At 51.3% G+C, this 23,104-nt stretch overlaps 1 protein-coding gene and 1 long non-coding RNA gene across 5 annotated transcripts in view; one reads left to right on the top strand and one right to left on the bottom strand.

The window, feature by feature from the left end:
• RASGEF1C (RasGEF domain family member 1C) overlaps positions 1 to 18,937 on the top strand; it is a 108,767-nt gene extending 89,830 nt beyond the window's left edge. For 2 of the 4 annotated variants that reach the window (XM_032158900.2, XM_058440231.1), the window contains exons 11-14: positions 1,690 to 1,785; positions 4,894 to 5,017; positions 14,027 to 14,099; positions 14,589 to 14,708. In XM_032158900.2, the coding sequence (XP_032014791.1) occupies positions 1,690 to 1,785; positions 4,894 to 5,017; positions 14,027 to 14,099; positions 14,589 to 14,613 (318 nt within the window). In that variant the 3' untranslated portion in view covers positions 14,614 to 14,708. The other 2 variants (XM_032158901.2, XM_058440232.1) reach the window with 2 other exon arrangements.
• LOC131383695 (uncharacterized) lies at positions 5,027 to 21,816 on the bottom strand. Its single transcript, XR_009213922.1, has 3 exons — positions 20,254 to 21,816; positions 19,357 to 19,472; positions 5,027 to 6,070 (listed from the first exon to the last, which is right to left on the bottom strand). It is a non-coding gene; the product is annotated as an uncharacterized LOC131383695 (long non-coding RNA).
• Positions 21,817 to 23,104: the final 1,288 nt, after the last annotated feature.

Genomic DNA, 23,104 nt, shown 5'->3' with positions numbered 1-23,104 from the left:
TGGATTTGCAGATACAAAGGCCTGTTTGGCTGCTGTGAGGGCAGGGAGACCAGGTCAGACATGGGGGGTGGCCTTGGGTGGCGTGGTCGTGACAGAAGGGGTGAGAAGTGCTTGCGTATGGGACGCGCCACCTCTCGAGGACCAGCTCAATGCCCCTGCCTCCAGGAAGCCCAGACCAGGCCCCAGAGGAGCCTCCTCTGTGTGCAGAGTCCCACACTCCTTAAACCCCCTCCCTGTCTTGGCACGTCTCCCTATTCCAACACAGTTCAGCTGTCCAGAACCCACACTAGGACTGGGGACTCAGTGCCACTGAGGGAGGGCACAGACACAGACCACCCCCACAATCCCCCCCTACCACTGATCCCGGCACAGTGAGGAAAAGGCAGGACGGGGCACTAGGGCAGAGCCACCTGGGACTCAGCCCTGCTTCCGCTGCTCACTGCTGTGTGAGCTTGTGCAAGGTATTTAACCTCTCTGGGCCTCAGCTTCCTCATGTATAAATGGGGTCATAAGAGCCCTGCTTCACAGGACCATGTAAAGATGGAAAGTCATCCTGTGTATAGCTCAGCAGTGAGGCAGTCAGGCTTGATAAAGGCATAAGTAGCGGGCTCTGTGGGAGCACAGATGGAGGCTAAACCCAGCCGGCAGTGGGAAGTTGGGATTAGCAAAGACTTGCCACATGAGGCCTCCTCATTTTGTAGGTTACTCCTACAACTGTGTCTCCCACTACAGTGAGGTCAGGGATGAAGAGTCTGGTGGGGGCCTGCACGCAGCCCACAGCACCTCACAGGCTGGGTCCATGAGCCTTTCTTTTCCTTCGGGCAGTGGAGCAAGAATGCTTTTGGTCTAACAGTGAGTGCATCAGGATCAGATCTTTAGCATCAAGAAAGACATAGGGGGACAAATGGTTAAATTTTTTTTTTTTTTTTTAAACGGAGCCACCTTGGGAGGCCAAGGCGAGCAGATCACAAGGTCAGGAGTTCGGGACCAGGTTGGCCAATATGGTGAAACCCCATCTCTACTAAAAATACAAAAACTAGCTGGGTGTGGCATCAGGGGCCTGTAATTCCAGCTACTCGGGAGGCTGAAGCAGGAGATTCACTTAGAACCCGGGAGGCAGAGCTTGCAGTGAGCTGAGATCACGCCATTGCACTCCAGCCTGGGCGACAGAGTGAGACTCCATCTCAAAAAAAAAAAAAAAAAAAAAGGAGGCCACCAAATTTCAGAACAGTTGATGCACATCTGTTCCATGTGTCTTTACCAGTGTGTTCAGCAGGGACTGCACCTCCCGGTGCACACGAGCCTGTGGACCTTTGGATGGGGATGGGGGTAGTGGGGACCTACCAGCCCCTCCCAGAAGGCAGTGGAAGGAATATTCAAGGGTCATCGTGACTGTGCATCTCTTACCCAGCCCCAGGACGGGCGGTGGCACCATGGCACTCTGCAGGGTGAGGCGTGCCTGCTCCTTTCTTTGTGGTCCTTATTGCCCTCCATGGTGCACAGGAATTCGCCTTGTAACCCGTGAAGCCCCGAGGCCCTGGCTAGCCCAGGAAGTCTCCCCTGCCCTCTGCACCCTGGGGTCGGGTCTGAGGTCCCTGGGGCGGCTATCTGCTGGCAACGCTGCCCCCCGTCCTGGAGCCCGCTGTGTGGAGGGCCGGCTGGGGCCGACCTGCCCCCTCTTTCTTCCAGATAGTCATTCCTTTCTTCAGCCTGCTCATCAAAGACATCTACTTCCTGAATGAGGGCTGTGCCAACCGCCTTCCCAACGGACACATCAACTTTGAGGTAGGACCTCCGTGCGGACCGCCACTGAGGTAGACAGGCCGGGAAAAGTTCCCAGGGAAGGACCACTGGCCCTTGCACACCCAGCCTCATGGGGGACCCTGGGGCAGAATGAGCAGTTCACAGCCGACCTCGTCAAGGTTATCAGGGTCCTCCCACCCTGACATCTGCTGCAGTGGAGATGCTGAAGCTGAGGGTCATGTCCATCCAGGCTGCGCCTCATGGCCAGCACAGGTGAAGCAGGGTCCATCTGAGCCCTTGAGGGGCACCAGGCTGGCGAGAAAGGCAGCTCCGTGGGCCCACAGTGACAACCGACAAGGCGCTGTGACAGGGGCTGTGCCCTGGGGGTCAGGACCAGCCCAAAGGCGGAGCCCTGAGGAGCAGGAGGAAGCTATCAGGCTGAGGCCAGAGTGAACAGAAAAGAAAGAATTCTGCTCCCTCTGTAGACACTCACTGCTGTCAGCTCAAGTGTCTCCTCCTCCAGGAACCCCCTGGACCTCCCAGGCAGAGAGAGCCCACCTGGCAGCCCTCCCAAAGCACAGCAGGCTGGGCATCCTGCATCCATCCTGCATCCATCCTGCATCCCTCCATCCATCCTCGGTCCCTCCGTCCATCCTCGGTCCCTCCGTCCATCCTCGATCCCTCCGTCCATCCTCGATCCCTCCGTCCATCCTCGATCCCTCCGTCCATCCTCGGTCCCTCCGTCCATACTCCATCCATCCATCCTCGGTCCCTCCATCCATCCTCAGTCCCTCCGTCCATACTCCATCCATCCATCCTCGGTCCCTCCATCCATCCTCGGTCCCTCCGTCCATCCTCCATCCATCCATCCTCGGTCCCTCAGTCCATCCTCGGTCCCTCCGTCCATCCTCAGTCCCTCCTCCTCGGTCCCTCCATCCATCCTCGGTTCCTCCGTCCATCCTCGGTCACACCATCCATCCTCGGTCACTCCGTCCATCCTCAGTTCCTCCATCCATCCTCAGTCCCTCCATCCATCCTCGATCCCTCCGTCCATCCTCGGTCCCTCCGTCCCTCCTGGATCCCTCCATCCATCCTCGGTCCCTCCGTCCATCCTCGGTCCCTCTGTCCATCCATCCATCCATCCTTGGTCCCTCCGTCCATCCTCGGTCCCTCCGTCCCTCCGTCCATCCTCGGTCCCTCCATCCATCCTCCATCCATCCATCCTCGGTCCCTCCGTCCATCCTCGATCCCTCCGTCCATCCTCGATCCCTCCGTCCATCCTCGGTCCCTCCGTCCATCCTCCATCCATCCATCCTCGGTCCCTCCGTCCATCCTCGGTCCCTCCATCCATCCTCCATCCATCCATCCTTGGTCCCTCCATCCATCCTCCATCCATCCATCCTTGGTCCCTCCATCCATCCTCGATCCCTCCGTCCATCCTCGGTCCCTCCGTCCATCCTCCATCCATCCATCCTCGGTCCCTACGTCCATCGTGGGTCCCTCCGTCCATCCTCCATCCATCCATCCTTGGTCCCTCCATCCATCCTCGATCCCTCCGTCCATCCTTGGTCCCTCTGTCCATCCTCCATCCATCCATCCTCGGTCCCTATGTCCATCCTCGATCCCTCCATCCATCCTCGATCCCTCTGTCCATCCTCAGTCCCTCCGTCCATCCTCCATCCATCCATCCTTGGTCCCTCCGTCCATCCTCCATCCATCCATCCTTGGTCCCTCCGTCATCCTCGATCCCTCCGTCCTTCCTCGGTCCCTCCGTCCATCCTCCATCCATCCATCCTGGATCCCTCCATCCATCCTCAATCCCTCCATCCATCCTCGGTCCCTCTGTCCATCCTCGATCCCTGTGTCCATCCTCGATCCCTCCGTCCATCCTCAGTCACTGCACCCGAGTCCCTGCGCTCCTGAGAAGAAAGGCCAGGCTGACCCGCTCCGTATCCTGACCTCCAAAAGGGCCCACCCAGTACACGTGTCTCGGCATAGCTGGTGAGCTAGGCAGACCCTGAGTCAGACAGAGCATGCCATGCAGCAGCTGAACCCCCAGTCTGTAGGAAGGAGGGAGATCATCTCCCACTGAGAGCCAGCCCCACCCTAGCGTTGGCCTTAGCAGTGGGTGACACAGTGGGTGTGTGGCCCCACCCAGTCTCCAACTCCAAGGATGGGTAAGTCCTGGGTCAGTCACCAGTCACTGCTCTGTCTGAGCCTCAGTCTCCCTGTGTAAGATGGGGCTTCAACTGTAGCCCAGAGAGGGGTTGGAGGTAGAGGTGCAGCATGGCCCTCCATGGGCTGTGAGTGTCCCCTGCAGCTGGGAACCACAACACATGGCCACACCCTTGGGCCTGGAGCTGCCCTCCTCACAGACACCCCAGCAGACCATCACATGCTGCCCACAGGCCTGGTTAGAGGGTCCCAGGCTGCCTCACCCCTTAGGTTAGCCCAGGCTGGAGGCGATGTGGTCAAGATTGGGCTTAGGCAAGACACTGCAGGGGCCCAGGGAACTGGGATCCTCCTCGACAGGTGACACCAGCCCAGAGCCAGGCATGGGAACCCCTGCCTTAGCCCTTCCTGAATTGATCCTCAGAGCTGAGGTCAGGGACAGGTAAGACTGCAAGGTGCTTGTGTGGTCCCAGCTTTGGGGAGCAAGCAGAAGGGACTGGACCTGGCTTCCCGGGCAGATCAGGGGGTGTCGTGGAGCAGGGGTCCCTGCCATTCACAACTGCGCACTGCTCTTTATTTAAAGCCCTTCTTAAAGTTGGCGTCCTTTTTAAAAATTAAATACATGTGTTTACATTTTACTTAAATAAAATCATACTTAAATGAATTACTTAAGTCTTCCCTAAATATACTTATTTAAATATATTTGCATAATTATGTAAATCAACAAACATGTATCACTTGCCATACATAGAGGATAACAAGAAAGTAAATACAATGACATAAAACCATGCCCAGTCTTGCTGCACACAGGCTGCAGGCCGGGACTGCTCTCGCCCTCATTTATTGCCCCCTGCTCCTCCTCAGAGCCCTAAAAGTCACTGGGTGTTGAGAGAGTCTCTGCCAGGACCAGCCCATCCCCCTCATGGGGACCTCCAGGCACTGGAGTGCCCCCATTCTGTGTCTCTGTGACCCTGACAGAAATTCCTGGAGCTGGCCAAGCAGGTGGGGGAGTTCATCACCTGGAAACAAGTGGAGTGTCCCTTCGAGCAAGACCCCAGCATCACCCACTACCTGTACACCGCCCCCATCTTCAGTGAGGATGGTAAGGTAGCCCTGCAGCCCTCCCGCCTACGGGGCCACGGGACCCTGGGGTAGCCTCTCAGCCGCCATTCAGGACCCCTGCTCTGAGTAGGTTAGGGATGCTCCCTGCCCACCTGGGCTGGCTCCGGGAGGGAACCAGGAGGGCTCCATCCCCCTGGCTGGCCCGTTGCCACTCCAGGAGCACAGGATGGGCCTGAGGAGGTCCAAGCTGGGACCTCAAGGACCCCCGGGGCCAGGCTCCTCCCCGGACACAGTTTGGACACCTTCGGAATTCTAAATCAGAACCATCTACCTGTCTGACTCACTTTCCTCAGCAAAGTGGGGGTGATGATAAGAATCACCCTCGGCCAGGCACAATGGCTCATGCCTATAATCCCAGCACTTTGGGAGGCAGAGGCACGCAGATCAGAAGGTCAAGAGTTCGAGACCAACCTAACCAACATGGTGAAACCCCGTCTCTACTAAAAATACAAAAATTAGCCAGGCGTTGTGGTGCCTGCCTGTAATCCCAGCTACTCAGGAGGCTGAGGCAGGAGAATCGCTTGAACCCCGGAGGCAGAGGTTGCAGTAAGCTGAGATTGCGCCACTGCACTCCATCCTGGGTGACAGAGCGAGACTCCGTCTCAAAAAAAAAAAAAAAAAAAAAAAGAATCACCCTCCCAGAGCTTACATGGGGAGTACCAAGCCTGGCACTGACTGCGTAGGCATGTACGTGTGTGCAGGTGTAACACACAGGCGCGAGGTGAGGCCTCTTTGCTGAGAGTGCCATTCATTTCTGTCCTCTCCACTAAATAAGCATTTCCATATGATCATTTGTCAGATGTAAGTTTGCTTGCAAGCGTGCTAAGGGGGCAGGTCCCAGGGCCCCACTTTCAGGAAGCAGAAGTGGCAGAGAAGCAGGTGGCCCTGTGGGCTTGAGCTGGGGTGGAACGGCCCCGCGGCCAGCGACATCACCCTGAGAGGGCCTGCTCAGGATGCAGAAGACCTGGCTCCTCATCACAGCAAGCATGTCACAGAGGGACCCACAGTTAGGCTCAGCGGGCATTTTCACTTTCTGCAAAAAAAAAAAAAAAATAGGGGAGAAGGATCTTTTAATGATTTTGCTTTTGAATACTTTCAACTTTGCCATTTTACTGTTTATATTTTGAAGCTGGGAACTTTTTGGAGGGGGTTTCACCCATATCTGTAGCCACCTCCCCCCATTGCCACTAAGAAGCTCAGCAGCTGGTGAATAAACCTGTCTGAGCTGCTCCCACCCCAGCGAGCTGTGCGATGAGCAGGCTCGTCGTCTCTAAGGCTCTCCTGCAGTATCTGGAAAGTGGGGTGATGCGAGAACCTGCTCCCCAGGGCCACGGTGAGAATGCCTGGAGTTGCCTAGGCAAAGCCCACACAATTACACTCAATCCACGCTAGTGCGTTAGTTTCCTTTTGGTGCTGTCAGAAATCACCACAAACTTGGTGGCTCAAAACAATACAAATTTATCCTTATACACTTCCGGAGATCAGAGGGCTGAAATTAGTTTCTCTGGGCTAAAATCAAGGTGTCAGCAGGGCTGGTTTCTTCTGGAGGCCCTGAGAGGAGAATCTATTTCCTGGCCTTTTTCAACTTCTAATGGCCACCTGTATTCCTTGGCTGTGGCCCCTTCCTTCATCTTCAAAGTGCATCACTCCGATCTCTGCTTCCATCATCACATCATCTTCTCTCCACCTTAGTCAAATCTCCCTTTGCCATCCTCTTATAAGGACACCTGTGATTGCATTTAGGGCCCCACATATAATCCAAGATATTCTCCGCATCTCCAGATCCTTCATTTAATCATGTCTGTAAGGTTCCTTTTTGCCATAGAAGGTAACATTCAAAGGTCCTGGGATTAGAACCTGGATACCTCTGGGACCATTATTCAACCTACTACCCTAATTATTATTATTATTTTTTTTTTTTTGAGGCAGAGTCTCGCTCTGTCTCCCAGGCTGGAGTGCAGTGGCTCAATCTTAGCTCGCTGCAAGCTCCGCCTCCCGGGTTCACGCCATTCTCCTGCCTCAGCCTCCCGAGTAGCTGGGACTACAGGCGCCTGCCACCACACCCGGCTAATTTTTTTTGTATCTTTAGTAGAGACGGGGTTTCACCATGTTAGCCAGGATGGTCTCGATCTCCTGACCTCATGATCTGCCCACCTCAGCCTCCCAAAGTGCTGGGATTACAGGCGTGAGCCACCGCACCCGGCCCTACTACCCTAATTATTATGATTGTTGTCATTAGCCAGTGACCTCTTCATGGGACTTGGGCATAAAGATGAGTCAAAGACACATGAGGAGAGGCATAGAGGAGTCTCAGGGCAGAGAAGGAGAAAAGAGGGGGGCATTTTATTTACTCCTTTAGTCAACCATATGTCTTCAGAGACTGCTGTGTGCCAGGCAACAATCTGGCAGTTAACACAGACAAAACCGTTGCCCTCCTGGAGCCCCGTTAGAGAGGGGCATCTTCCATTTTTACTGTCTCTTCCTTCTGTCCCTCCCACAACCCCAAAAGAGTGGAGGAAAGTAAGGTAAGAGACCTAGGATGTATTGAGCCCCAGCTGGGTCAGTTACAGCCCCTGACAAAAACCTGGCCCTGACTTCAGCTCCAGGCTTCCCTGGAAGGGCCCACCTGGCAATTAGTCAGCCTTGAATCTCCTTGAAGCAAATGAAAATATAGAAAGTCTCAGCAAAGAAATGGAAGATATAAGGAAGAGCCAATGGGAGTTTTAGAACTGAAAAATACAATAACTGAAATGGAAAACTGAGTGAATGGGCTTAACAGCAGAATAAAGAAGGCAGAGGAAAAAATCTATGAACTGGAAGATAGAACAATACAAATTGTACAATCTGAACAACAGGGAGAAAATAGACTGAAACGGCCGGGCGCGTTGGCTCACGCCTGTAATCCCAGCACTTTGGGAGGCCAAGGTGGGCAGATCATGCGGTCAGGAGATCGAGACCATCCTGGCTAACACGGTGAAACCCCATCTCTACTAAAAATACAAAAAATTAGCCAGGCATGGTGTCGGGCACCTGTAGTCCCAGCTACTCGGGAGGCTGAGGGAGGAGAATCACTTGAACCCAGGAGGTGGAGGTTACAGTGAGCCGAGATCACGCCACTGCACTCCAGCCTGGGCGAGGAGTGAGACTCTGTCTCAAAAAAAAAAAAAAAAAAAGAAAGAAAGAAAATAGACTGAAACATATTTTCAGGGACCTGTGGGATTATAACCAAAGATCCCACACTCATGTCATCACAGTCTGTGGAGGAGAGGAAAAAGAGGGCAGGGCTGAAAAAGTACTCAAAGAAATAATGGCTAGAAAGTTCCCAGAGTTGGAAAAAACATAAACCTACAGATTCAAGAAGCTGAATGATCCCCAAAAGGAAAAACTAAAGAAACCCCTACCAAGGCCCATTGTAGTCAAACTTCTGAAAACGGAAGAAAAAGAAACAAATCTTGAGGCCAAGCGCAGTGGCTCACACCTGTAATCTCAGCACTTTGGGAGGCCGAGGCAGGTGGATTGGTTGAGGCCAGGAATTCGAGACCAGCCTGACCAACCAGCCTGACCAACATGGCGAAACCTCGTCTCTACTACAAATACAAAATTTAGCCAGCTGTGGTGGCACATGCCTATAATCCCAGCTACTTGGGTGGCTGAGGCACAAGAATTGCTTTAACCTGGAAGGCAAAGATTGCAGTGAGCCAAGATCGTGCCACTGCACTCCAGCCTGGGTGACAGAGCAAGACTCTATCTCAAAGAAAAAAAATAATTAAAAAATAAATATTTTTTTTTAATATTAAAAGCACTGAGAGAGAAATGACACTTTCCCCATAGGGGAAAAACACTTTGAATCATGTTGAATTTCTCATTGGAAACCAAGAGGCCAGAAGACAGTGGCACATTTTTCAACTGCCAAAAGAAAGAACTGTCAAGCCAGAATCCTATATACAGTGAAAACATCCTTCAGGAATTAACTATAGATAAATAAAAATAGAATTCTAAAAGCTGTTCAGGTAAACCACAGGAAGACAAGAAAAATAAAACAGAGAACAAGACACAGAACAAAAAGAAAACAAAAAAATATATACAAAAAGGCAGACTTAAGTCCTAACAGATTAATAATTACATTAAATGTAAATGGTCTAAATACACCAAGTAAAAGAAATTGACAAAGTCAATTTTTTAAAATGATCCAACTATATGCTATCTACAACAAACTCACTTCAATATAATGATAGAGACATTTTGATAAGTAAAAAAAGAAGAAAAGATATAGCATGCTAATATTAATTAGAGGAAAGCAAGAGTAGCAATATTAATTTCAGATAAAGTACACCTTAGAAGAAAGAAAATTACCAGAAACAAAGAAGGACATTATATATTAATAATAGGGTCAGTCCCCCAAGATATAGCAATCCTAACTATGTATCCACCAAACATTAGAGCTGCAAAATTCATTAAGCAAAAGCTGATCAAACTGAAAGGCGAAATAACTAATCTACAATTACAATTGAAGATGTCAACACCCTTCTCTGAACAATTGATAGAACAACTAGACAGAAAATCGGCAAAGAAAAAGAACTCAATATCATCAAACAACAGGATCTAATCAACATTTACAGAACACTCCATACAAGTGCAGTAGAACACACATTTTTAAAAATTGCCCCCAGAATATAGACCAAGATATACCATATCCTGAGCCTTAAAACAAGCTGAAACAAATTTAAAGTAATTGAAATCATAACACACTGTGTTCTTCAACCACAGTGGGATTAAATTATAATCAGTAGCATCAGACAACAGAAACTCTTCAAACATTTAGAAATTAAATGACACACTTGTAAATAATCCATGGGTCAAAGAGGCTCATGAGAAATTAAAAAAAAAATTGAACTGACTGAAAATACAATCAAATTTGTAGGACAGCTAAAGCAGGACTGAGAGGAAATTTTATAGCAGCAAATGCATACATTAGAAAAAAGGGAAAGTTTCAAATCAATAATCTAAGTTCCTACATCAAGAATCTAGAAAAAGAGGAGCAAAATAAACTCAAAGCCAGCAGAAAGAAGGAAATAAGAGCAGAAATCAATGAACCCGTAAGCAGAAAAACAAAGTTAATCAAGGGCTGGTTCTTTGAAAAGAACAATAAAATTGTCGCCATCTAGCAAAGAACCTCTTGACAAAGAAAAGGAAAAGACACAAATTACTAATACAGTAGTCCCCCCTTGTCTGTAGTTACCCTCGGTCAACCATGGTCTGAACACACTAAATGGAAAATTCCGGAAATAAGCAATTCATAAGTTTTGAATTGTGCACCATTCTGAGTAGCGTGATGAAACACACATCATCCCACTGTGTTCCTCCTGGGACATGATTCATCCCTTTGGCCAGCATTTGTGCTGTATTTATGCTGCCCGTTAGTCACTTAGTAGCCATCTCAGTTATCAGATCAACTGTCAGTGTCACTGTGCTTGTGTTCAGGTAACCCTTATTTCCTTTTTTTTTTTTGAGACAGAGTCTTGCTCTGTCACTCAGGCTGGAATGCAGTGGTGCAATCTCGGCTCACTGCAGCCTCTGCCTCCTGGGTTCAAGCGATTCTCCTCCCTCAGCCACCCAAGTAACTGGGATTACAGGCGTGAGCCACCATGCCCAGCTAATTTTTGTATTTTTAGTAGAGACGGGGTTTCACCATGTTGACCAGGCTGGTCTCGAACTCCTGACCTCAAGTGATCCACCAGCCTCAGCCTCCCAAAGTGCTGGGATTACAGGCGTGAGCCACCGCGCCTGGCAAAGTACCTGAGTAGTGATGCAGGCAATTCAGATATGGCAAAGAGAAGCTGTAAAGTGCTTCCGTTAAATGATGAGGTGAAAGTTCTCAAATTAAGGGAAAAAATTGTATGCTGAGATTACTAAGATCTACAGTAAGAACAAACTTATCCATGAAATTCTGAAGAAAGAAAAATAAATTCTTGCTAGTTTTGCCATTGCATCTCAAACTGCAAAAGTGCCTGATGAGTGCTTAGTTAAGATTGAAAAGGGATCCAAGGCAAGTATATATAGGAGTCTGTACTATCTGCAGTTTCAGGCAGCCACCAGGGGCCTTAGAATGTATCCCCCACAGATAATAGGGGACTGCTGTACCAGGACTAAAACAGGGTATCACTAACGACTACAGACATTGAAAAGATAATAAGGGAATACAACAAACAACGCCACACACATGAATTTAACAATTTAAATGAAATGGACTAATTCCTTAAAAAACACCAATTACTACAACTTGACATAAAATAGATAATTTGAATAGCCTTGTAACTATTAAATAAATTGAATTTATAATTTTAAAACTCCCAAAAATGAAGTCTACAGGCTCAAATGGTTACACTGGAGACTTCTACCAAATGCTTAAAGAATTAACACCAATTCTCCACAATCTCTTCCAGAAAGTGGCAGAGGAGGGAGCCTCCTGATTCATTTTATGACGCCAGTTGTCTTAGTCAGTTTGAGCTGCCATAACAAAATACCTTCGACTGGGTAATTCACAAACAACAGACATTTACTTACCACTGAGTTAAATATATATATATATATATTCTACAGTTTCAGAGGCTGGAAATCCAAGATCAAGGCAGATGCTATGTCTGGTGAGGGCTGCTCTCTGCTTCCAAGGTGGAGCCTTCTTGCTGTGTCTTCACATGGCAGAAGGGGCAAATGCTGTGTCCTCATATGGCAGATGGGCAAAAAGGGGCCAGACTGGCTCCCTCCAGCCCTTTTATAAGGGCACTAATCCCATCCACAAGGGTAGAACCTCATGGCCTAATCGCCTCCTACAGACCCCACCTGTTAGTTAACACTGTTGCATTAGGGATTATGTTTCAACATGAATTTTTCAGGGCACAAACATTCAAACCCTGGCACCAGTATTACCCTGATACTAAAACCAAAGACAGTCCAAAAAAAGAAAATATAGGCCAATATCCCTCATGAATATAGACACAAGAATCCTTAACAAAATAAGCAAATAGAGTTCAGCAATGTGTAAAAATAATTATACATCATGACCAAGTGGGTTCATTCCAAGGATGCAAAGCTGTTCAATATTTGAAATTCAATCAGTGTAATTCACTATACTAAACAGCTAAAGAAGAAAAGACACATGATTATATTAATCAATGCAGAAAAGGCATTTGACAAATTTCTACATGCATTTATGGTAAAAACTCTCAGAAACTAGTAATAGAAGGGAATTTATCAGCATGACAAGTTGCATCTACAGAAACACTTCTGCAAACATTATATTTAACAGTGGAAGATTTAATGCTTTCCTCCTAAGACCAGTAACAAGGAAAGATGTTCACTCTTCCCCACTCTCAGTCATCATAGTAATGGAAGATCTAGTTGGTGCAATAAGGCAAGAACAGGAAATAACACACAAATCAGAAAGAAAAATTAACACTGTCCCTATTTGCAGATGATGAGGGAAAAAAATCCCAAGGAATCTACAAAAAACCCCTAGAACTAATAAGGGAGTTCAGCAAGGTTGCAGGATACAAGACACACATGCAAAAATCAGCCGTGTTTCTACGTATGAGCAATAAACATGTGCACGCTGAAACTACAATTATAACACCATTTATAGTCACTCACATGAAATATGTAGGTGGAAATCTAACAGAACATGCACAGGACATGTGTGCTAAAAGTTAACGCTGATGGGCCAGATGCGGTGGCTCATGCCTGTAATCCCAGCACTCTGGGAGGCCGAGGCGGGTGGATCACAAGGTCAGGAGACCGAGACCATCCTGACTAACATGGTGAAACCCCGTCTCTACTAAAAATACAAAAAATTAGCCGGGCGTGGTGGCGGGTGCCTGTAGTCCCAGCTATTCGGGAGGCTGAGGCAGGAGAATGGTGTGAACCTGGGAGGCGGAGCTTGCAGTGAGCCGAGATTGCACCACTGCTCTCCAGCCTGGGCGACAGAGCGAGACTCTGTCTCAAAAAAAAAAAAAAAAAAAAAAAAAAAAAGTTAATGCTGATGAAAGAAATCAAGGAAGATGTAGATAAGTGGAGACATAGGATGTTCACGAACGCAAAGACTGCATAGCAAAGGTATTAATTCTCCTCCCAGAATTTAAGTACAGGTTTAATGCAATTCCTACCCAAATCTCAGCAACACTCTTTGTAAGATAGAGACGAGATTCTCCTAAAATTTGTATGGGAAGTCAAAGGAACTAGAATTGCTAAAACAATCTTGAAAAGGATTCATGGGAGGAACGAGTCTGCTTGATGTTAAGGCTGATATGATAGAGCTACAGTCATTAAGACAGCACAGTATTAGGGGAGGGATGGACGCATGGATCAATGGGACAGAATAGAGAACCCAGAAAGAGACCCACACAAATATACCAGGTGATTTTTGACAAAAACAAAACAAAACAAAAAAAACTCAATGGAGGAAAGCCAGCCCTCCAACAAACAGTGCCGGAGCATCCGGACTTCCACAGACCAAAACATGAACCCCAGCCCAAGCCTCACACCGTATACAAATAATTAGCTCAGCATGGATCACAGACTAAAATGTAAAATGTAAACCTATACAACTTTTAGCAGGGAAAAGGAAGAGATAATTCTCAGAATATAGGGCTAAAGAGTTTCTTCTTCCAAATATGCCACTATGATATGACCCAGCCATTGCATTCTTGGGCAGTTAGTTATTCTAGAGAAATGAAGACTCATGTATTTACACATCATTTGAAGTGAGTTTCACACAAAAGCAAAAGCCCTCACGCAAATATTATAGAGCTACAGTCATTAAGACAGCACAGTATTAGGGGAGGGATGGACACATGGATCAATGGGACAGAATAGAGAACCCAGAAAGAGACCCACGGAAATATACCAGGTGTAGAACAGGTTATTATCATCTGGGTGTAGAACAGGTTATTATCATCAACCATAATTGTGAAATTTCACTTCATTTTCTGTCTAGGTCTTTATTTGGCTTCTTATGAAAGTGAGAGCCCAGAGAACCAAACAGAAAAAGAGAGATGGAAAGCTCTAAGGTGAGTCTTCACGCCGAGATGGGACCTGGGGGCTGCTTGGGACTAGGGCAGGGCCGAGGGGCTTCAGAGTTACCCGGGTCACCAGCCTCCTGGGAGCCTGAGCAGCCCACAGTGGGGATCAAGCCACGGTCATAGGGATGAAGAGAGGAGGCTGAGCCTGTGACTCCCCCATGGCTGGTGGCTGCCTCTGTGGGCAGTCAAGATGCATGTCCCAGGGACAGGGACTCCCAGTCTATATTTTTATGCCAGACAGTGGGACACACACCCCACCTCCTTCTTGCTCGGTGTGTTAACACATCCGAGTGGCGGTCGGAAATGATCCGTGGCAATGGACCTCCAGGGCTGAGACACGGGGATTTGCAGAACACCCCTCTGGGGCAAGAAGCCGGCTCTCCTCAGCGCACTGAGAAAGTGACTGTGCTGGAGAGTAGTCTAACTGGGGTGGGGAGCTCCAGGCTCTCACCGCTCCCAACACGCTTAAATCTGCAGATCTTCTATTCTGGGGAAGACATGAAAGCGCTGAGCTGAGGCTCGAGGAAGAGATGGAGCCCGCAGAAGCCGTCCACAGCCCTGCCTCAGTGGCCCAGCGGGCAGAGGTGGGGGAGCGCCTCGCTACTTTGCGAACGCCGACCCTGTGGCCTGCTGCCCCCCACAGTGGCCATACGGGCACAGGAGACCTTTTGTGGGACTTCGGCCCTGGCAGGACCCAGGGCCTCCAGACGTGCGGGCGGCACATGCCTTGGGGACATCCTGCCTTCAGGACCATGGGGCCTGGTCAGCCTGTCCATCCTCGGCAAGGGCACAGCACTGCCCCAGAGGGTGGGGCCACTGCAAGCTCGAGACCTTGCTTGGTGACGTGTGCCACTTTGGCCACCACCCACAGTCTGTCACCAGGTGGCTTGGGAACTGCTGGAGCCACAGCAGGCATCACGGTGCGACGTGAGATGCCTGCGCCAGCCCCGAGCCCACTGGCAGCCACTGCCATTCCGCCCATGGTCTCTCACCCTGCCCTGCCGACGAGCTTGTCTCTGCAGCCCCAGGTACCCCCTTCCTGGATGCTGCTGGCCCCAGGAGATAGCTTTCTGGTGACAGCTGTGGAACGCATCAGCAGGACAAACTGGACACATGGAGTTACAGTGTGTACACAGCAGTCCTGCCACCCAGCCCCCTTGTAAACTCTAGTCACTATAAACACACCCGTACACCCTGCCTATCCACGTCCACCCCATGTCGCTGACCCGCCAGCCTGAGATGACCTTTGGCCAGGATGCCTGGCAGGTTTTCAACTCAGCCCAGGGACTGTTGTAGCCACAGTTCAGGCATGGGACCGGGTAACCGTTTCCCATCCAGAGACCCCGTGTCGTGCTCACAGAGCCTGGTGCGTGGTGGATGCTCGGTTAACCTTTGGTGAGGGATGCGCACAGCCTTGCCTGTGCCTGGTGCCCCCTGTCCAGAGCAGGGCGTGCGGAAGCCAACAAAACCCCCTTGGCCCACCAGCAGGCCCCTCCCACAGCCCCGCCCTGTCTGTTTCCAGCCCCTCACAAACAGCCAGCAAGCAGTGGGCCGGGGAGCAGCCGAGACCCCACCTGACACGTGACAAGGTCATCTAGCCAGGAAGTCAGGGAGTGCAATTTGCACCCCCTTTCCTGGTCAGGGCCTGCTGGGTGGCGGATGGGTTGGGGAGGGAGCACTGGGGTGCACTGACCCACCCTGGCCGGCTCTAGGCCACGTCAGGCCCCTCAGCGGTGGAGTCCTACTCAGTATCAGACTTGGCTGTCTGGACTTGGGTCCTATCTGGGGAACAGGCAGAGACAGGGCCACCAGCAGCCGGTGCCTCAGCCAACTCAGGGATTCCACCTGGTGAGCCAGGACCACTGCAAGGCCCCAGAAGGGCCCAGCAGAGGCACGGGGCCTGCAGAATCTGCCCTGCACCACCCCAGCCCACCTCTTCCATCTGAGACCCCAGGGAGGGCGGGTAGTGTGGAGAGGTGGGGGCAGGGCTCCCGCAGGGCCTGGGCAGAGCCCGGGGGGCCAAACCCCAGGAGTTTGGGGGGTTCCAGGAGCTGGTTAGAGCCACCTTCTCACCCTCATCCCCACCTGACACCCTCAGTCCCTGGCACTCCTTGGGCAACATGAGTAAAGCCCCCTCCAGAGGTCAGTGGGGACCGTCCCTGCCTCCTGGCCGCACCAGTATGCTGTTCCCACTGCCTGACGTGCTGTTCCCTGCTTTGTCAATCCAGTCAGAGCTGCAGCCTCAGGTGCAGGGCCCATCTCCCAGAAGCCATTCCTGGCAGCAGCCCCCCAGTGGCCCAGCCCAGGATGGGTATCAGGAGGATGGCCAGGTGAAGCTGGGGGCCCTGAGGCTCACCCCAGCAGGGGAGGCTCTGGGGCAGGAGGGAAGGAGGCAGCGCACAGCCAGCCCCGTGAAGAAGGCAGAGCTGGGGGCTCAGGCTGAGCACCTTTGTGCCTCAGGATCCTCCGCGGGGCCTTCAGCCTGGCTCTGCACCCCTCCGAGCAGCTGCTAGGTGCCAGGCCCTGGTGCGGCCAGAGGGCATGAGCTCCCTCAGAGGACCCACCCAGACACCGTGTGCCTTCTCCAGGTGCAGCCTCGGGGCCCAGGGAGGCCTTGCTCACAGCCACACAGTCTGCTCCTTGGCTCATGACCCTTCCCTGCAGAGGCGTCTTTGTCCTCTTGTAGTCCCGGCTCCAGTATCATGGCCAGCCAGATGGGACGGCCCCCAGGGGCTCCAAAGGGCAGGGCCTGTGCCTGCAGGGCAGATGTCAGCAGCGCAAGTGGTGCCCAGGGCTAATGCCTGTGAGTTCAGTGTGGCACCAGGTGATGCGAACCCCTAACACCACTCAGTCGAACTGCAGGGAGGGAGCTGGGGTGGGGTGGAGCCTGCAGACTGGAAGATTGTTCCCTGGCTGGGGCTTGCCTCAGAGGCCTTGGGCCTGGCTGGGGTTCCAAATTGATTCATTCTCACATGGGGGACCCATGGGTTCTCTGACACCCTTGCCCCCCATCACTGCATCACTGGGGACTGCCCCCCACCCCAAGCAGTTCCTTGGGAAATGGTGTCTTGGTTCTGGCTGCTGTAACAGAATACCAGAGGCTGGTAATTTATAAACAATGGGAATGAACTGCTCACAGTTCTGGGGGCTGGGAAGTCCAAGATCAAGGCACTGGCTGATTCAGTGTCTGGCCCCTCACAGGTGGTGCCACCTGCATGCCCTCACATGGAAGGGGTATGCAGCTGCCTCCAGCCCCTCTTCTGAGGGCACTAAGCCCATTCACAAGGGCAGCTCCCCCAGGACTTACCCACTCCCCAAAAGACCCCACCTCTTAATACCCTCATGCTGGGGATTCCGTTTCAACATGGAAATTTAGGGGGTCACCAGCATTAGACCACAGCAGGCATTTCCATTGTGGTCAGCAACTTAGCCTGGGAACCCAGCCCCATCCAGGCCTCCGCAAAGTCCATGCAGCCCCCAGGGCAGAACCCCAGATAACCTCAGAGGTGTGAGTAGGGCTGCCCCAGGGACTGCCACAGTCCCTTCCCTAACAACTCAGGGACAGATAAACAAACGCTGACATGGCCCCTCGTCCTTCACAGCCCTCAGGCAGGCAACAGACCTCAAGCCTCTGCATCTCCCAACCCTGCAGGGATCCTGAGTGGTTCTCCAGGAGGGGCAACCCCCTCACCCCTTGGAAGTGCCCCGTGTACCCACAACACCCTCCGAGCAATGCCCTCCCCAGTTTCTAGCTCCCAACCACTGACTCACCCACCCATGGGTCAAGGAGGTGAGCAGCTGGGATCACAGTCAAGAGCCCCACTTGGGATGTGCCTCAGCTGGGCTGGGTGCCTGACACCGTCTTCTTCAGCATCTTCAGCATCCCACCCTGGGCCTCCAGGTAGGACCGGAGAGACGGGAAGTTTAAGTGGAATGAAGGGATCTAAGGCATAAGCTACCCCCACTACAGACCAACAGACCTTTACCCAGTGGGCAAAGCTGACAGCAGTTCAGCAAAGGAGGAGGCGGAAATCCCACGTGTTGGGGCAGAGGCCAACGGTAAAGAACCCACAGGACAGACCAAGGAGCTTGAAGTTTACCCCAAAGGCTCTAGGGGAGCCAGGGAAGAGTTCTGGGGTGGCAGTAACATGGTCAGTTTTAAAAAGATCTCTCATAGCTTTTGACCCAACACTTCCACTTTTACAACCTAAACTCAGCGAAAAAACCTGAGATCAGCACATTATTTGCACAGTGGAGACGTCACAAATGACCTCCATAGTCCTGCTCCTGTGCCAGCGGATTCGCCCCTCAGCCCAGCCCAGCACCTGCTCCTGTGCCAGCACGCGGATTCGCCCCTCAGCCCAGCCCAGCACCTGCTCCTGTGCCAGCACGCGGATTCGCCCCTCAGCCCAGCCCAGCTCCTGCAGAGCCCAGTCGAAGGCCCCCAAACAGCAGGAGCCCGAACCCTTTCTTGCAGCCCCAGTGGGAGGTGGGTGTGTGCTCCTGGCCCTATGCAGGATGGGCTGACAGCGAGGGGCTGGTGGGACAGTAAGACAAGTGCATCCACTGGGCCCGGTGGCTCACACCTGTAATCCCAGCACTTTGGGAGGGCAAGGCGGGTGGATCACTTGAGGTCAGGAGTTCAAGACCAGCATGGCCAACATGGTGAAAACTCGTCTCTACTAAAAAATACAAAAAATTAGCTGGGTGTGGTGGCGCGTGCCTGTAATCACAGCTACTCAGAAGGCAGAAGTGGGAGAATCACTGGAACCTGGGAGGCAGAGGTTGCAGTGAGCCAAGGTTGTGCCACTGCACTCCAGCCTGGAGAGAGAGCAAGATGCTGTTTAAAAAAAAAAAAAAAAAAAAAAAAAAGAAGGGAGGGAGGGAAGGAAAGAAGACAGGAAGGAAGGAACAGAGGGAAGGAAAGGAGGGAGGGAAGGGAGGGAGGGAGGGAAGGGAGGGAGGGAAGGAAGGAAGGAAAACAGGAAGGGAGGGAGGGAAGGAAGACAGGAAGGAAGGAAGACAAGAAACCCAGTATTTAAATAACGATTTACCCTTCTTCTGGATTGAAATATAAATGAAGGCCAGGCATGGTAGCTCACGCCTATAATCCCAGCACTTTGGGAGGCTGAGGTGGGTGAATCACTTGAGCCCAGATGTTCGAGACCAACCTGGGCAACATAGTGAGACCCCATCTCTACAAAAAATTTAAAAATTAGCCAGGCATGGTGGTAATAGTACATACCTGTGCTCCCAGCCACTCGGGAAGCTGAGGTGGGAGGATCGCTTGAGCCCGGGAGGTCAAGGCTGCAGTGAGCTAATTGCATCACTGCATTCCAGCCTGTGTAGCAGAGTAAGACCCTGTCTCAAAAAAACAGAAAGAAAAGAAACATAAATGAAACACAGCAATTTAGAGCACAGTATGGTTTAAATCAGGAGCCGTTAGCACTCCCGCAGACAACCTCTTCATCTAGAACACGTCTTTATAGTTGATGGTTTGATCTTACACATCGAGACCCTTCACAGGAAACCGGCCAGGAGGCTGCTGAAGACCTGGATAAAGGGTCTGTGGGCAACACTCAGAGAGAAGGTAACTGAGCCCTGGAAATTCAAATGTTTACAGGTTGAAGAAATAAGGAAAATCCATCAAGGGCATTGAGAAAGAGTTTCTGGAAGTTAAGAAGGAAACCACAGAAGAGGCAGAAGCTGTTAAAGAAAGACTCGAGAAGCAGCAGCCACCCAACTGCGTCACATGCTGCTGAGAACGTCCAATAAGAACCAGGAGCTGGCCTGGGGGTTGGGCAATGTGGACATCAATAGTGACCTCAAAAGAAGGAATTTCAGTGAAATGTTGGGGATGAAAGTCTGCCTGAAGATGATTCCAAAGCAGATGGAAAGACCAACCATCCAATGGAAAAATGGGTAAGAAATGGTTCACAGAAGAGGAAACGTACCTAGCTCGAATGTGTAAAAAGATGCTTATGGTGGCCGGGTGCAGTGGCTCATACCTGTAATCCCAGCACTTTGGGAGGCTGAGATGGGTGGATCACAAGGTCAGGAGATCGAGACCATCCCGGCTAACATGGTGAAACCCCATCTCTACTAAAAATACAAAAAATTAGCCGGGTATGGTGGCACATACCTGTAATCCCAGCTATTTGGGAGGCTGAGGCAGGAGAATCACTTGAACCCTGGGGGCAGAGGTTGCAGTGAGCCGAGATCGCGCCACTGTATTCCAGCCTGGGCAACGAGAGCAAGACTTCGTCTCAAAAAAAAAAAAAAAAAAATTACAAATATGTGGATGCCGTGACATGGCAATGTCACCTCTAGCAAGTGATCTTCCCTTCACCCTTACACACCTTCAAATGAAGTCTGCATACGGCTATTCATCACAGCAGTGTTTGACAGCAAAAGATTGGAAACAACCCATGTCCATAAATAGGAAGCCAGGAAAATACATCCCTGTGTGCCTCCCCATTGAATACTCTGCAGCTGTAATAAGGATGCTTCATGTACTGACGTGGAAAGGCACCCTCACCCCATGATGGACGTACCAGCCCACCAGCATGGTTCAGTGGCCCCACAAATCCTTGCCAACACTCAGCATCAGGATTACGTTCCTGCAGCAAGATATATGCCACCAAAATGAGGAAATAAACCAAGAAAGATGATGTGGGTCAGCAGTCACAGGACCCAAAGCAGGGAGAGAACAGGAAGTCCTGGGAGACAGCCTCTTATCAGCACCCAGCAGATGACGGCCCGTGGGAGGACAGAGCTCCAGGAGAAGCCCAAATGGTGACAGAGCTGGCAGGCGTGACCGTCCTGATCCTTACCACAGGGTGCCTCTGCGGAACAGAAAACATGAAAGGAAGGGGGAGTGGGAATGGTAGCTGCTGTTAAAACCCTCTTAACACTATGAAGTACTTTTAAGTACTACTTTGATTTTTTTTAATTGATTTTAAGTTGGGCATGGTGGCTCATGCCTGTAGTTCCAGCACTTTGGGAGGCAGGAGGATAACTTGAGGCCAGGCGTTCAAGACCAGCCTGGGCAACATAGTGAGACCTTGTCTCTACAAAAAATTTAAAAATTAGCCAGGTGTAGTGGCGCACACCTGTAGTCCCAGCTACTTGGGAGGCTGAGGGAGGGGGATAGCTTGAGCCCAGGAGTTCAAGGCTGTGGTGAGCTATAATTGAGCCACTGCCCTCCAGCCTGAGTGATAGAATGAGACCCTGTCTCCCGTCCCCCCAGAAAAACATTTTACAACCAAAAAGTACAGTAAATCACTGTAGGGGGTAGGGTAGAGCTCCCAAATCTGAGAGGGTCTATAGCCCAGCAAGAAAGCTCTGCACCCAAAGAAATGAGCAGGAAAACGGGAAGGAGAGTACACAGACAGCAAAAGGTGGGTCTCTCTCAAATGTGATGTTCCTCCAAAATAATAGCATCCCGGACACATGCAGCTACCAGAGGAGGAAACGCCCTGGGGCCCAGGCTCAGGGAGGGAGAGCCGGGGAGCTCCTCAGGGCAGTGAGGATGAAGGAGATTTGCCAACCATCAGGAGCAGGAATCTCAAAGGGCAGCAGAGGAGAGGAGCCGAGGGAGCCCTATGGACCCCCTTCCCAGCAGAACGAGTGCAAGGGGTAAAAAGGATATTTTTAAGTCTCCGGAAATTGTCTTTTTTTCTTTTTTTTTGAGACGGAGTCTCACTCTGTGGCCCAGGCTGGAGTGCGGTGGCGCAATTTCGGCTCACTGCAACCTCCGCCTCCTGGGTTCAAGCAATTCTCCTGCCTCAGCCTCCTAAGTAGCTGGGATTACAGGCGCCCGCCGCCACGCCTGGCTATATTTTTTTTTTGTATTTTTAATAGAGACGGGGTTTCACCATGTTGGCCAGGCTGGTCTCGAACTGCTGACCTCATGATCTGCCTGCCTCCGCCTCCCAAATGCTGGGATTACAGGCGTGAGCCACCACACCCGGCCCGGAAATTGTCTTAAAAGAATAGACCAAATGAAGAAAAATTGATTCAAGAAAAATCTACCGAAGCTCAGTAAGAACAGTGAGCACTATGACATTTGAACTGTCACCACTTCCTCCATCCTCACTCTCAGCTCAGAGTGACAAAAGCTCTGTGCCAGGTGGGTGCAGCCAACAACACAAAGCTCTCTGTCCCCCAGCTCCCGGGCAAGGCTACCCTATCTCCACGGGAGGGGCGGGCTGCCAGCATCTCGCCCCGCACCGCCCAGCTCTGTGTTAGAAGCTAAATCCGGAGCGAGTGCAGCTGCGAGGTCAGGGCCCCCTCCTCCACTCAGCCCCTCCATTGCAGAGTGGAGACTCTGCCCTAGGGGCTTCAGTCTGAGAACACTGAGTCAGGCTGGCTCCAGCTCGCTCAGGGTGGAAATTCCGTGCTGGGAGAGGCAAGCCAGGAAGATCAGAGGCTGCAGTCCCTACCCAATCCACTCATCAAGCAACGGTGTCACTCTGAGAAAGTGGGCCATTGTCCCTACCACCCACAATGAAGCAGTGACTGAGAAATTTTGCCCAGGAGAGGAGAGGCAAGGCACAGGACAGACAGCTTCTGAGCGCTCCCCAAAGGAATGGCCTTTGAACACAGTGTAGGTAAGTTCAAGGCTAAGGGCACTCAAAAAACAGTAGAGAGGCTAGGTGCGGAGGCCGCGCCTGTAATCCTAGCACTTTAAGAGGCTGAGGCAGGCAGATCACCCGAGCTCAGAAGTTCGAGGCCAGCCTGGCCAACATGGTGAAACCCCGTCTTTTTTTTTTTTTTTTTTTGAGACGGAGTCTCGCTCTGTCGCCCCGGCTGGAGTGCAGTGGCGCAATCTCGGCTCACTGCAAACTCTGCCTCCCAGGTTCATGCCATTCTCCTGCCTCAGCGTCTGAGTAGCTGGGACTACAGGCGCCTACCACCACGCCCGGCTAATTTTTTGTATTTTCAGTAGAGACGGGGTTTCACCGTGTTAGCCAGGATGGTCTCAATCTCCT

Source organism: Hylobates moloch, unplaced genomic scaffold (genome assembly GCF_009828535.3).
Source record: "Hylobates moloch isolate HMO894 unplaced genomic scaffold, HMol_V3 SCAFFOLD_6, whole genome shotgun sequence".
NCBI lineage: Eukaryota > Metazoa > Chordata > Mammalia > Primates > Hylobatidae > Hylobates > Hylobates moloch.
The sequence above is the reverse complement of the archived record's forward strand: the minus strand, read 5'-3'. Positions and strand labels throughout refer to the sequence as shown.